The 14,316-nt window shown below is 42.2% G+C and overlaps 1 protein-coding gene across 9 annotated transcripts in view; it reads left to right on the forward strand.

Moving 5' to 3' along the window:
* Positions 1–14,316, forward strand: part of ECT2L (epithelial cell transforming 2 like) — an 84,709-nt gene that overhangs the window by 46,667 nt on the left and 23,726 nt on the right. For 7 of the 9 annotated variants that reach the window (XM_047858445.1, XM_047858442.1, XM_047858448.1 and 4 more), the window contains 5 exons: positions 1,327–1,455; positions 7,824–7,916; positions 9,951–10,133; positions 12,949–13,052; positions 13,537–13,662. In XM_047858445.1, coding sequence (XP_047714401.1) covers positions 1,327–1,455; positions 7,824–7,916; positions 9,951–10,133; positions 12,949–13,052; positions 13,537–13,662 — 635 coding nt within the window. The remainder of the gene's footprint in view (positions 1–1,326; positions 1,456–7,823; positions 7,917–9,950; positions 10,134–12,948; positions 13,053–13,536; positions 13,663–14,316) is intronic. The other 2 variants (XM_047858447.1, XM_047858449.1) reach the window with 2 other exon arrangements.

The raw sequence follows: 14,316 nt of genomic DNA on the forward strand, positions 1-14,316 counted from the left end.
TTCTCGTTTTCTTTCTTTAAAAATAAAAAATTAAAAAATATATATATGTACATATATATTTAATGTTTATTTACTTTGAGAGAGAGAGAGAGTATGTGAGAGGGACAGAAAACACAATGGGGGGAGGGGCAGAGACAGGGAAGAAAGAGCCACTCTGTCAGAGCAGAGCCCTGCTTGGGGTTCGATTCCACAAACCGTGAGTTGATGACCAGAGCCAAAATCGAGAATCAGATACTTAACCGACTGAGCCACCAAGGTGCTCCCTTTGTTTTCTTTTTTAAATGTCAATAGTAACGTAACAAAATACCTGAAAACGGAAGTTTTTCCCTCTGTATAATTGTGGTGTTTCTGCAAGAGCTTTTGCCTTGAAACCAACAACAAAATGAAATCTCTTACTCCAGTGATCTCAACAGGTCCTTCCATTCTGTATCTAGACTTCTCGGTGGAAGGAAGTGAAATGTTGGGATTCTTGCCTGACTTTGTTTTCAACTGCCTTCCTGGGACTTAAGAATTCAGAGTCTCCAGGAGTCCCTTAGAAATGGGTCCAAACACATTCTCATTAGTTGAATCATCATATAGAATTCCCAGGAAGTGAGCGTTTCCAGGATGGTTACCATCTCTGGGAACCTTCTGTTCTGACTTCTTTTTTGATTGACAACTGTGAGAAACATTTTAACTTCGGAACTTGGTTGCAAAAATCTCAGGGCTTGACTGACCGTCTACCTTGAACCCTGCTGTGAGCCTGGTAACACACTGCTGCTTTTGGGGTGTATGTACTTTAATTTTGGGGTATATATACTTTACTTTTGGGGTATATATACATCGGAGGCAGAGAGACGATGTCCTAAATCAGAGTGCACAGCGTCCAATAAATGCAGAATGTGAAGGAGATTGTGGCCATGTTGGGGTCCTTTTGTGGCCCCAGTGTGGTGCAGTGCTAAAGGAGAGGCACCCTCCAGACTGGAGTCTTAGGAGCAGATACTGGCTTTTTTTTTTTTTTTTTTAATTTTTTCAACATTTATTTATTTTTGGGACAGAGAGAGAGAGACAGAGCATGAACGGGCGAGGGGCAGAGAGAGAGAGGGAGACACAGAATCGGAAATAGGCTCCAGGCTCTGAGCCATCAGCCCAGAGCCTGACGCGGGGCTCGAACTCACGGACCGCGAGATCGTGACCTGGCTGAAGTCGGACGCTTAACCCACTGCGCCACCCAGGCGCCCCAGATACTGGCTTTTTGAGTTGTGGTTGCTTTTTCACAAACCACTAAGGGTTTCTGTTCCTGATAATGTTACAGACTAAGAGGACATTTTGATTTCTTTTCCTCAGGTTATAAAATTGGTATTAAAAATTTATTGAGGCCTGAAGTGAGAGACTTCTGGGAGAAATTAGGAAGCTACGTGGCTCCTGAACAAGAAGGGGGTCATGTGGACCTCTTTGTACCACTCGGAGCATCCGGTCAGTTTTGAAAGGCGGTGGTCGTGCCTACTTTATAGTGATATTTTGTGGATTTTTGAAATGCCTTCAGTTCGTATGAGTCAGTCCCATGTTCCTCTTTATTTCTTTTTTTCTCTTATACCTCACATACTCAGGTATTTAGGGGGCAAAGAGTTGCGGTTAGTTGTCAAAGTAACGAGGGGCAAGAACAGAAATAAAGTCACTAGTGGCAAGAGCCAGCCAAGAGCATTATTTGTATTTCTTCTGGAAAACATGGTAAAATCAGCCTCCACTATACAGGAGAAAGTGCCTGACCAGCACAGAAACCATAATCTATCAACCTGAGAAAAGCCTCCCCGCTGTGTTCTGAACCTGGAAGGAATGAGCATGAACTTGGTGACCAAAGACCTTGAACTTGAATCCTAGGCATACCACTTTAGCTGTATGGCCTTAGGCAAGTTTGTGGACCTCTGTTTCCTCATACGAAAGTTAGGAGAATAGTATCTGACCTTACAGGACTTGTGAATATGAAAATAATGTAAATACTTAAAAATAAATAATACAAATACTTAAATAATACTGGAAAATTAGAAACAGGTGAAGTGCTTGGTAAAGATGAGACTGGTTGCTGATCACCGAGGTTGCTGATAATGTTCAGCGCCCCTCGGTCCAGTATCAGTCACTATAATTCAAAGTTGATTTCAGTACTTGAAGAGAAACTTTAGAAACAATAAGACAGATTCACTTTCTAGACATCTATTAAATAAAAGCTCTGCCATCATGGGCTTGTTTTTTGTTTTTTGTTTTTTAAATTTTATACATTTTTTATGCCAAGCAGAGCAAAGCAGAGGGAGTATAAGATTAAATTTTCTCGAACAGTTTCTTATTACCCATTCCTTAGGGAACTGTGAGTCTTAAAGCTCTGTCTAATCCTCAGATTTCACTGAACTATTCATACATGCAAAGCATGCCCCTGCCACAGTTCAACCAGGGAAAAGGGAAAAACAAAAGAATGGGAAGAGGGTTAGAGGAAAATGAATTACAAAATATTATAATTTTTTTTTCTTACACAGTTATTATAATTATGTAATCTTAACTATAGAAAATAGGTATAGAAAAATCTAGGAGGAAATACAACAAAATATTAACAGCATCTGTCTCTAGATGAGTTTTTCAGATTTTCTACATTTGAAATCAAATATGGGTGGCGTGGGATTCCTCGGTTTAAAATCTGTGTGGGGCAGGTGGGAGTGGCAGTGGGGTGTGTAGAGAAAAGGGTTTGGAAGGATGTATGTCAAGGTGTTAACAATAGATAAGTGATTTTTCTTTTTTTCTTTTTCTTTGATCTCTTATTTGTCCCGATTTTCTTTTTTTTTATTTTTTAATTTTTCTTAACGTTTTTATTTATTTTTGAGACAGAGAGAGACAGAGCATGAACGGGGGAGGGGCAGAGAGAGAGGGAGACACAGAATCGGAAGCAGGCTCCAGGCTCTGAGCCATCAGCCCAGAGCCCGACGCGGGGCTCGAACTCACAGACTGCGAGATCATGACCTGAGCCGAAGTCGGACGCTCAACGGACTGAGCCACCCAGGCGCCCCTGTCCCGATTTTCTATAACGAACTAGTATTACTTTTATAATGAGAGCAAAGCAAAAATTTTAACTGAAGTAGAACAAAAACAAAGGATTTGGGAAAGTAAAGCTTTGAACGGCTTGAAAATAAGGGCAAAAGGGGAAAAGAACAATAGATTTGGTGATATAAGAATTGTCTCAGAGCGCCTGGGTGGCTCAGGTGGTTGAGTGTCCAACATCTGCTCTGGTCATGATTTCCTGGTCTGTGAGTTCAAGCCCCATGTTGGGCTCTGTGCTGACAGCTCAGAGCCTGGAGCCTGCTTCGGATTCTGTGTCTCCCTCTCTCTCTGCCCCTCCCCTACTTGATCTCAATCTCTCTCTCTCTCAAAAATAAACATTAAAAAAAATTTAAAGAACTGTCCCCAGTGAAACGTAATGGCACTCAGATTTCTCACCACCATTTTGGCCCCCAAACCATCTCTAAAGTTCTTGTCAACGGTCACTTCCACCTGGATGAGCCATCAAGACCCTGATTCAGTCAAAAGATCCCAGGTTCTCAGTCCAAAAATCTCTTTTCTGCCACCTCGGTCATCACTCTTGAGCTTGTCATCCCCGGAAGCTGTATTACCTCTGAACGCTTGATCTCCAGCATTTTTCTCCCTGAGTACCACTTCCAAATCATGTGCCAAATATTCCAACAACCATGTTCCAAATATTCCTACTCTAATAGTTCTTTGCCTGAAGATCTCCAATGCACGCACTCTCACTTTTACACTATCAACCTTGCCTTCATCCTTGGTTCCTTCTTTGTTAAACCTGCGTTTAATGGTTCATCATTATCATTAGTTTCTTGCAAAGAATCTGAACTTCTTTGGCTCTCTTTCTCAGGCTAAATTCCAATGTTCCTTAAACACCATCATCTACCTAACCTCCGCCTGCCTGCACTAAAGCAGCTGAAGCCTGCTGAAAAAAGTAATATGACTTTTAATCTGACTTGACTTTGACGGCATAAATGTCGAATAAGATTGCAACACTGATGAGCACCTGGTAAACTCCTTTGGTAAATTCCTTTCCCACTCTTGGAGAGGACTATACCGTCCCTGCTCCTCCTCTGTCAATACTTCAATAACCGCTTTCAGCTGTTGACCTTGCCTTTTTCTTCCCTGAGAAAACTCCCGAATTCCCCTCCCACCACCAAATCCACCGCCTCCCCCCCCACCCCCTGCTTCTTACCTTCGCTCTCTGTCTTCCCTTCTGTTACGATGGAAGGCACACCTCTGCCCAAATCAGAGATCCGGCATCCGCTAGGACTCTGTATCTCACCACCTTTCACCTCCTCACGGCCGCATTCCTACACTCAGTTCTCCTCGACAGCCTCTACCCTCTTTTATTGGGTCATTCCTATCAAATCAGGATCACCTGTAGCAGCAGCTCCTGTCCTAAAAAAAGAGAGAGAGAGGGAGACCATAAACGTTCCCTCGCCTATGTACCCTCACCTATATACGGATTTCTCGGTGGTTCTCAAATGTTCATGTGTATTTGAGTCACCTAGAGGTCTTGTGGTTTAAGCATGGGACTCTTGATTTCGGCTCGGGTCATAATCTTACAGTTCATGGGGTCGAGTCCCGTGTGGGGCTCGGCGCTGCCCCCGCAGGGCCTGCTTGGGATTCTCTCTCCCCCACCTCTCTCTATCCCTTCCCGCTCTCACTCTCAAAATAAATACATAAGGCTTTTTTTTTTTTTTTTTTTTTTAAGTACGCATTGCTAGACCTTGTCCGAGCATTTCTTACTCAGTAGGTCTGGCGGGGGCCGGGGGCGGGGGGTGCTGAGAATTTTCATTTCTAACAAGTTCCCAGGTGCTGCCGCTCCCGGGGCCCGCGGGGAGAAGCACTGGTCTATGCCGACTACTTTCCTCACCCTTCCTTCGCTCCTCATTTCACGCACACGGACACTCTTCCTGGAAACTCTCCTCCTCTCTCCGTTCCCGGAACACCACCCTCTCCCTGCGCTGCCTCTTCCGTCAGCGGGCCCTTTGCCGGCTCCCCTCCCTCTGCGAGCTGCCCGGCCTTTCCCACCACCGCCCTCTCTCCCTGGACAACCTCATCCGCTCCCGACTCTAAATCCGATCCATGTGCCCGGGACTCCCAAATTTGTGCTTCCGGCTCTGCGATCTCCCAGCTGCACACTCATAGCTAGCTTGACGTCCTCATGCGAATGTTTAGTTTGGGCATCCAGGAGGCATCTCAGAGTTAACATACCTAAAAGGCCGGGTTGCCCCCTCAGCACCAAACCCCCCCACCTGGCCCGGGATTCCTCGGTTAGGGTATCGTCATTCGCTCAGTTGCTTCATAAGCCCCAAACCTAAAATTTATCTGTTTTGGACATTATTTAAACATTTTCAAGCAACTTTACGAAGGTATAAGTGACACCTAATAAGCCGTACTGTTTAAAGGGTGCCATTGGCCTAATTTTGACATATGGGTACGTGCCCTGTGAAACCATAAAACATCAAGATAACGAACCTAGTCACCACCCCCCCAAAAATTTTCTTCATGCCACTCTGTAATTTTTCTCTCCTACTTCTCCCCACCCCCAGCCATGAATCAACTGTCCTACTTTCTTTCACAATATATTCGCTTGTATTTTATAGAATTTTCTATAAATGGAACCATACATACATCGTGCACTCTTTTTTGTCAGGCTTCTTTCACTCAGAAGAATTATTTTAGGTCCATCCATTTGATGCTTGTATCAATGGCCCACTGTTTTTTTATTGCTGGGAATGATTGCATCGTACACATATACCACAGTTGGTTCAGTCACTTGTTGATAGATGTTTGATATTTGAGTTCTTTCCAGTTCCTGGGTCTTACATATAAAGCTGGTATGAGCCTATGTGTGAACATATGCTTTTATTTCTCTGGATAAATACCTAGGAGTAGAATAGCTGGGTCATACGATCAGTGTTAACTATTTATTTTGTTAATATTTATTTTTCACACACACACACACACACACACACACACACGGAGCGGGAGAGGGGCAGAGAAAGAGGGAGACAAAATCCAAAGCAGGCTCCAGGCTCTGGGCTGTCAGCACAGAGCCCGATGCGGGGCTCGAACCCACAAGCTGGGAGATCATGACCTGAGCCGAAGTCGGTCGCTCAACCGACTGAGCCACCCAGGCGCCCCTGGTGTTAACTTTTTAAACAGCGACTAAGCTGTTTTCCAAAGTGGTTGTAGAATTTTTCATTTCCACTAGCAGTGTATGAGAACTTGAGTTGTGTAGCACCCCCACACTGGGTACTAGTCTCCTTAAATTTACCCATTTGTGTGGGTGTGCAGTAGTATTTCATTGTGGTTTTAGTTTGTAGTTTCCTAATGACCGATAATACTGAACATATTTTCATGTGCTTATTTGCCATTCATTTGTCTTCCTTGCTGCAGTGTCTGTTCAAATCATTTGCTCATTTTTCAAATTAGGTTGTTTGTTGTCTTACTGAGAACTCTGTAAGTAGTCTAGAAAACTGATTTGCAAATATTTCCTCCCACCCTGGGACTTATCTTCTCCTTCTCTGAACAATCCCTTTTGAAGAGATGAAGTTCTTAATTTTTGTGAAGTCAAATTTGTTTTTTTTTTTCTTTTATAGAGTATGCTTTCGGTGTCATATCTGAAAACTCTTTACCTGACTCAAGTTCACAAGACTTCTCCTATGCTTTCTTCTAAATTATTTATTGTTTTGACTTTTAGGTTTCTGATCCATTGATTTGTTTGTGTTACATAGTGTTAAAGGTACAGGTTGAAGTTTTGTGGGTTCTTTTCCTTAACATACGGATATCTCATTTTTCCACCGCCATTTCTTGTAAAGACCGCCTCTTCTCCGTGACTTCCTTTTGCATCTTTGTTGAAATCAGTTGAGCACATATATGTAGGTATACCTATGGACTCTACTGATTTCACTGGACCATTTGTCAGTTAAAAGATTAGACCCCAGTAGGGCTTCCTGGGTGGCTCAGTTAGCTAAGCACCCAACCCTAGATTTTGGCTCAGGTCATGATCTCGCGGTTTGTGAGACTGAGCCCCACATCAGGCTCTGCGCTATCAGCACGAAGCCTGCTTGGGATTCTCTCTTTTCCTCTCTCTCTCTGCCCCTCACCCTCTCCCCCTCTCTCTCAAAAGCGAATATATAAACTTAAAAAACAAGGACTAGACCCCAGTAAACGAAACACATCCCAACCTTTCAGCCACTGCCATCTTTTTCCAAACAATTGAAACAGTTTGAGGTAATTTGTTTATTCTTAGACCACAAAGAGTTAAAATATATAGCCCAATATATTAGTTTCATTCAAAGTAATTCACTCTATGTGCTGAATTTAATAATTCCATCTTTATGCTGTGTCACTGAAGAAGGGGTGAAATTAATGCCATACTTAATTTTGACCGCTGTATTCAAGTTTCAAGAGTTTTAAATCTGTATTCTTACAATGAGACTTCTCCTTTGAGTCAAACTATTTTCGAAAATGTATGTAGACTTTTCTCTGCCTTTGGCCTGAGTATTCTAAATTTGAAAATAAGCACCAGGTCAAACCTCATGCCATCTCTCTCCACCCTGTTGTGTAGTCCCCATAGATTAAGTGTTTGGACCTCGGCACTTAGGGGTGAGCTGTGAAGTGTTTGTGGACTGTTCCATGAGGGATTTGGATCGAAGATGAGAAGTCCTCGCGGCCTTTCTTAGCCAGCTTAGTGCTCCTAAGTAATACTTAACTGTTCCAAGGCAAAACCTGTGAGTAAACTAATGACAGTATTTTTGACTGCGCAGAGGCAGGAATAGAAGTTCTTTCTCAGCTGTCTCAGCTAACTGGCACGTTCTTTACTGCCCCCACTGGGATTGCAACTGGCTCTTACCAACACAGTAAGTACACGGGGCTGACCACAGTGCCCGGTAACATCCACCAACTCCAGGGTCACCAAAAGACACAGCACAGCTAATAATACCGGTTCTGACTCATGTCAATTACTGTCTTCCATTCCTTCTCTGAAGGAATGCTGTCACTATTCAAACTATGTCATTGCCTGCCGCTCAGTCATTTGCTTAGAAAGGGGTTATTTATTGCAGATATTTGCTTCAAACCATCATGTGGACAAACTCTATTGAAAACATCATGTTTTTAAATATATAATTTATTGTCAAGTTAGCTAACATACAGTGTATACGGTGTGCTCTTGGCTTCGGGAGTAGATTCCCGTGATTCATCACTTACATACAACACCCAGTGCTCATCCCAACAAGTGCCCTCCTCAATGCCCGTCACCGATTTTCCCGCCCCCCCTGCTCTCCCGCTCTCTTCCACTCTGTTTGTTCTCTGCATTTAAATGTCTCTTACGGTTTGTCTCCCTCTCTGTTTGTGACTGTATATATATATATTTTTTCATTCCTTTCCCCCATGGCCTTCTGTTAAGTTTTTCAACTTCCACATATGAGTGAAAACATGATTGTCTGTCTTTCTCTGGCTGACTTATTTCACTCAGCATAATACCCTCCAGTTCCATCCACGCTGTTGCAAATGGCAGGATTTCATTCTTTTTCATTGCTGAGTGAGTATTCCATTGTATATATAAACCACATCTTCTTGATCTATTCATCGGTTGATGCACATTGGGAAAACGTCATTTTTAACAGTTAAACGTGTACAGTTGCTGATCTAGAGAAATAATAAAGAATAATTCTTCTTAGTGAGATATAATCAATATAGTGTCATTTGGAAATAAGAATTGCAGCTCTAGAGTGATGGTGAAGGGGCTTGCTCAGGTTCCAACTCAACTGCATTATCTGAGAGGAAAAACAAAGATAAAATACATCTGCGAGCAAAATTTGATTTAGATACTAAAAGTTGCAAATATTGAATCTAAATGTGACATGGGCTGACCAGCAAGAGGACCACATTGCTCTGCTACAGTAATGGTAATATAATCATTTCCCCCTTTAAAACTCCCTGGCCTCCTATTACCTGGGGTTTGGGGCCACGTAGAAACCATGTAAAGCATGACTTCTCTAATGCCAGATGCCGAAAGACTTTCGAGCCTGGGAAAAACTGGCATGATTGGAACTTGTAAGGGACAAGTTTCCACATATCTACAGAAAGCACATTGGCCTGATAGATTTTCGTAGCCGAAGTCACTCGTTCACTTTAGTTTATATCACTGCATTGCCATGTGATAGCATATGGGGCCTTATGGAGAGGGGACATCAGCCTGGCAGGGTGGGACATCAGCCTGCACACACTGTTCTTTCTGGGGAAGCTTTTCTTCTTTTTCTCCTCCTCTGTCTCCTCTGCCTTCTGTTCGTCCTCCTTTTCCCTCTCTTCTTCTTAGTTTTCTTCTAGGAAAACATCTTCTAAAGAGTTGTCCATGTCTATCAATAAAAATGAGGGACAGGAATCAAATAAGGCTACCTATCCATCCGGGACAGAAAATCAGATTTCACATGCCACAGTATCATTCAGTAATTGATTTTCGAGGAGAGAACTCTCTTAAGCACCCATTACAGTTTTAGAGAGAGATTTAGAGAGAGAGAGCAACTTGACATGATGTAAGAAAGCTAGAGGGTTGGCGAGCCCAAGATGACTCTGGATGGCATGATGGGGAAGCCAGGCCGAGTGGGATTTTCTTGTATGTTCTTTTTTAGGATGTAAAGCAAAGTCAGTATATTCTTACCCAGATGGCCACTCTGCTTCCTGATCTACAAAGCCAGCGGCTACTTAATTTTGTTTTCAAATATAACATGTCAGCCTTACCTATCAAAGAATAGATAGGTATTTGAAATTATTCATTGTGTGCTTCTTGAGTTTGTAATTTTACCTTTGAAAGGAGACCATGGGTATTTATCTTAGTCTTCTAAGGAGAAAGATATTAAGCCTGCAATAATAAAAGGAGAAACTACTGTCAGTTCTCAGTGATTGGCTGGGACGACCGTGGGAAAGGGATCCCTTTGGCATCTACTTCAGTGAGTCAAAGCTGCAGATGTGGTCCAGCCTCGCGGACTTTCTGGAAGACACCTTGAAATCAGTAAGGAAACAGTTAAGTCCTCTCTTCAAGGAGTTGCAAAAGAACATCAGTGCCAAGATAATAGGTAAGAACTCTTGCTACTTTTGTTGCAGGTGAGTTATGAGGCTTGTTCTGCTTCCGCAGCAAATACAAGTTTAGGAATGGCTCAAGCGAACGTTCACCTTTGCACCTGTTCAGTAAAACTTGATTCCCTTTGTCCTTCATATCTCCTTTCGAATGTAAGGAATAGCCAATGAGAACAAATATGTTCATCTTCAAAATGCTGAAGCTAGTTCATTTTATTTATTTATTTATTTTTTATTTTTTTATTTTATTTTTTTTTTAATTTTTTTTAATTTTTATTTTTTTTTTTTAACGTTTATTGATTTTTGAGACAGAGAGAGACAGAGCATGAAAGGGGGAGGGGCAGAGAGAGAGGGAGACACAGAATCGGAAGCAGGCTCCAGGCTCTGAGCTGTCAGCCCAGAGCCCGACGCGGGGCTCGAACTCACAGACCGCGAGATCGTGACCTGGCTGAAGTCGGACGCTTAACCGACTGCGCCACCCAGGCGCCCCGATTTATTTTTTTTTTTAATTATTTTTTTTTCCAACGTTTTATTTTTACTTTTGGGACAGAGAGAGACAGAGCATGAATGGGGGAGGGGCAGAGAGAGAGGGAGACACAGAATCGGAAACAGGCTCCAGTCTCTGAGCCATCAGCCCAGAGCCTGACGCGGGGCTCGAACTCCCAGACCGCGAGATTGTGACCTGGCTGAAGTCGGACGCTTAACCGACTGTGCCACCCAGGCGCCCCAAAGCTAGTTCATTTTAAATGATACCGTCTGACTAATCCTGTGCCAGGCAGTTGACCTAGACAAAACTCACTAAGTGTTTGCTAGGCCAGAGGGCTCTGCCCTTTTTCCCACCACAATCTGCTCTAAAAGGTAAGCTCCTCTTAGACACAGCACCCATTACTTAAATTGTTCTGGGGTGGTGTTCTATTTATTTTCTATATAAAATCCTCAATTTGGAGATGGGCTCCATGGTCCTCCGCTGAGCCCACTGGCATCACTGAATTTATTTTCCCATTCACACTCCTTACTCATGACTGATTTATCACAATAGAGTCTTGGAAACAGTTTTCTGTATTGGACCTTCCCCTAAGTCAGTCCCTCCTTTAAAATGAGGGTGGGTTTTTTTGGTTTGTTTTGTTTGTTTATCATCTGGTAAACCCTCCCATCTTTAACTACCTATTCAATTTATCCCTAACTGTTCCCATCTACCTTAAACACCCCTGAAATCAAGCCAGTAGTTAGTTGTGTCTTACTTCCTCCTTCCCTTCCCTGCCCTGTTTCTTATTGATGTCTTTTGCCACAATAACTGTCTGTACAAGAGCCATAAAACACAGCTATACATGTAGATATTTTACGTCAGTATATGTTCTGCATCTCTTTACATCAGTGCCTCCAAAACAGGGCAAAACTGGGAGTGCTATTCTTGGTTTCATGTACTATCCACTTGACCACATTTAGTGGATGTTCAGCCAATACTGAAAAATGCTTATGAGGCTATAAATAGGGAGAAATTATTTCTCCTGGTTTTTTCATAGGTATTAAGGACCAAAAAGAAAAGCGAGAAAGTTAGCTTTTTCAAGATAGAAGAATTTTTTTAATGTTTATTTATTTATTTATTTTGAGAGAGAGAGAGAGAGAGAGAGAGAGAGAAAGAGAGAGAGCAAGCATACGCAGCAGAGAGGCAGAAAAAGAGGGAGGGAGGATCCCAAGCAGGCTCCATGCTGTCAGCACAGAACTTGATGTGGGGCTTGATCCCACAAACTGTGAGATCATGACCTGAGCCAAGATCAAGAGTTAGACACTTGGGGCGCCTGGGTGGCACAGTCGGTTAAGCGTCCGACTTCAGCCAGGTCACGATCTTGCGGTCCGGGAGTTCGAGCCCCGCGTCGGGCTCTGGGCTGATGGCTCAGAGCCTGGAGCCTGTTTCCGATTCTGTGTCTCCCTCTCTCTCTGCCCCTCCCCCGTTCATGCTCTGTCTCTCTCTGTCCCAAAAATAAATAAACGTTGAAAAAAAAAATTAAAAAAAAAAAAAAGAGTTGGACACTTAATCGACTGTGCCACCCAGGTGTACCAAGAGAAGAATTTTTTTTTTTTAATTTTTTTTTTCAACGTTTATTTATTTTTGGGACAGAGAGAGACAGAGCATGAATGGGGGAGGGGCAGAGAGAGAGGGAGACACAGAATCGGAAACAAGCTCCAGGCTCTGAGCCATCAGCCCAGAGCCCGACGCGGGGCTCGAACTCACGGACCGCAAGATCGTGACCTGGCTGAAGTCGGACGCTTAACCGACTGCGCCACCCAGGCGCCCCAAGAGAAGAATTTTTAAATAATATTTGTAAGCAAGAAGAAGTTAAATGGAATAAAATCATTTTCACATAAATGTATGTTGTTTAAAACACTAAAAAACATAAAAGATGTCTGTGTAACTATGTTTGTATGTTATTTCCTGTAGACTTAAAGTATTTATGTACTTGAGCCCATAGATAAAGGGGAGTGAGGAGACATTTTGGGTGGGATTGAGAATCTACAATTTAAACTTACAAGATTTATTTTCACATGTTCCCTCCTTATTGCCCAATTTATATATTCTATTTAATGTCAGCCTTACCAGGATGGGTACTTTTTCGTATGCTGCACATTTGGTTACTCTTGATCAATTTATTTTTTATCATGGTAGATAGCCCCCATGGCATAGTGGAATTTTGCTTTTTATTCTTCACATTGTTATCCACTAAAAAGCAATGGTGAGGATTGAATTGTTTTCTGCTTGATCACATCTCTCTTACGTAAATCAATTACAAGGCAGATGGCCTTATATATTCGCAGGGCAATTCATGTTTGACCACATGAGTGTGGCTAACATTCTGAATAACCAAGAAATTGCACAAGCTCTGGCAGATGGATTGATGGAACTTTCAAAAGATAATTCTGTAAGTGTTCCTTCAAAGAAAGCCAACCTTTTTCTTTTTCTTTTTTTTTTCGAAGAAGGCCAACTTAAAAAACCCAATACTTAAATACATTTTTAGTTTGCATTGATTTTTTTTTAACCATATTATCCCTTTGTATGAACAATTCCCCTGAGAGATTATATCGGGTTGTAAAACACAGCCACTGAGAGATGCTGGACAATAAGAGAACCAAAATTAACTACAAAGTACCATTTACAGATTTTAGTTGAATAATACTTACTTTGTTTCCTAGACTTAAATTAATTGGGTAGAAAGAAGAAAACGCTGCTCTTTTCTGCTGCACTTTGATCGACCTGTATTTCAGATGAATGTTTTTTTTAATTTTTTTTTTTAACGTTTATTTATTTTTGGGACAGAGAGAGACAGAGCATGAACGGGGTTCAGATGAATGTTTTCATTGGAATTTCTTTCTTTTTTTCTTCTGGTGGGGGGTTGATTTTTTTAGGACAAACCTCTGGAATTTTTGTCAAATTTTCTGCTGAAGAGAAGTAGTAAAGAAAGCAAGGATTTTGGAGAAGATGTTATTCTGACAAAATGTGACCCCAAAGCAACATTCGATTTATTCATGAAGGTAAGGTTATTGCTGTGCTGTTAGACACACGTGGTTAAGAAATTCATACACAGTAATGATAATTCTACTTGGAAAGTTTTCAACTTGTCATTTTTCCTACGAATTTCCTTTTCATGGATTATTATAAAAAAAGGGTGTTTTGTAGTTTCCTAATCAGAGTGAAGCCACTTAATGCCGGAAGCTGCACTCCTTGACTAGAGAGACACGGTCTGGGCCCCGGGAACAGAGTCCATCATTTGCTTTAAGCAGCTCGCTCAGTGGAGTCCTGAGATTGATTCGAGAGAAAACTTAAGAAAAAATTTTTTTCAACGTTTATTCATTTTTGAGAGACAGAGCAAGAGCAGGACTGGGCAGAGAGAGAGAGGGAGACACAGAATCCGAAGCAGGCTCCAGGCTCTGAGCTGTCCGCACAGAGCCCGACGTGGGATTCGAACCCACAGACTGTGAGATCATGACCTGAGCTGAAGTTGGACGCTTAACCACTCGCTGGGTGAGCCACCCAGACGCCCCAAGAAAATGGTTTCATTTGCAATCCAGGACATTTTTTTTTTAAATAAAAGTAGGATGTGTTCTTTTCTTAGTTGAAATTCAGATTCATAAAAGGAAAAAAGGTGGGTTCAAAGCCAGTTCTTCAAGCAAACAAGAATAATTTTG

Source organism: Prionailurus viverrinus, chromosome B2, assembly GCF_022837055.1.
Source record: "Prionailurus viverrinus isolate Anna chromosome B2, UM_Priviv_1.0, whole genome shotgun sequence".
Taxonomy (NCBI): Eukaryota; Metazoa; Chordata; class Mammalia; order Carnivora; family Felidae; genus Prionailurus; species Prionailurus viverrinus.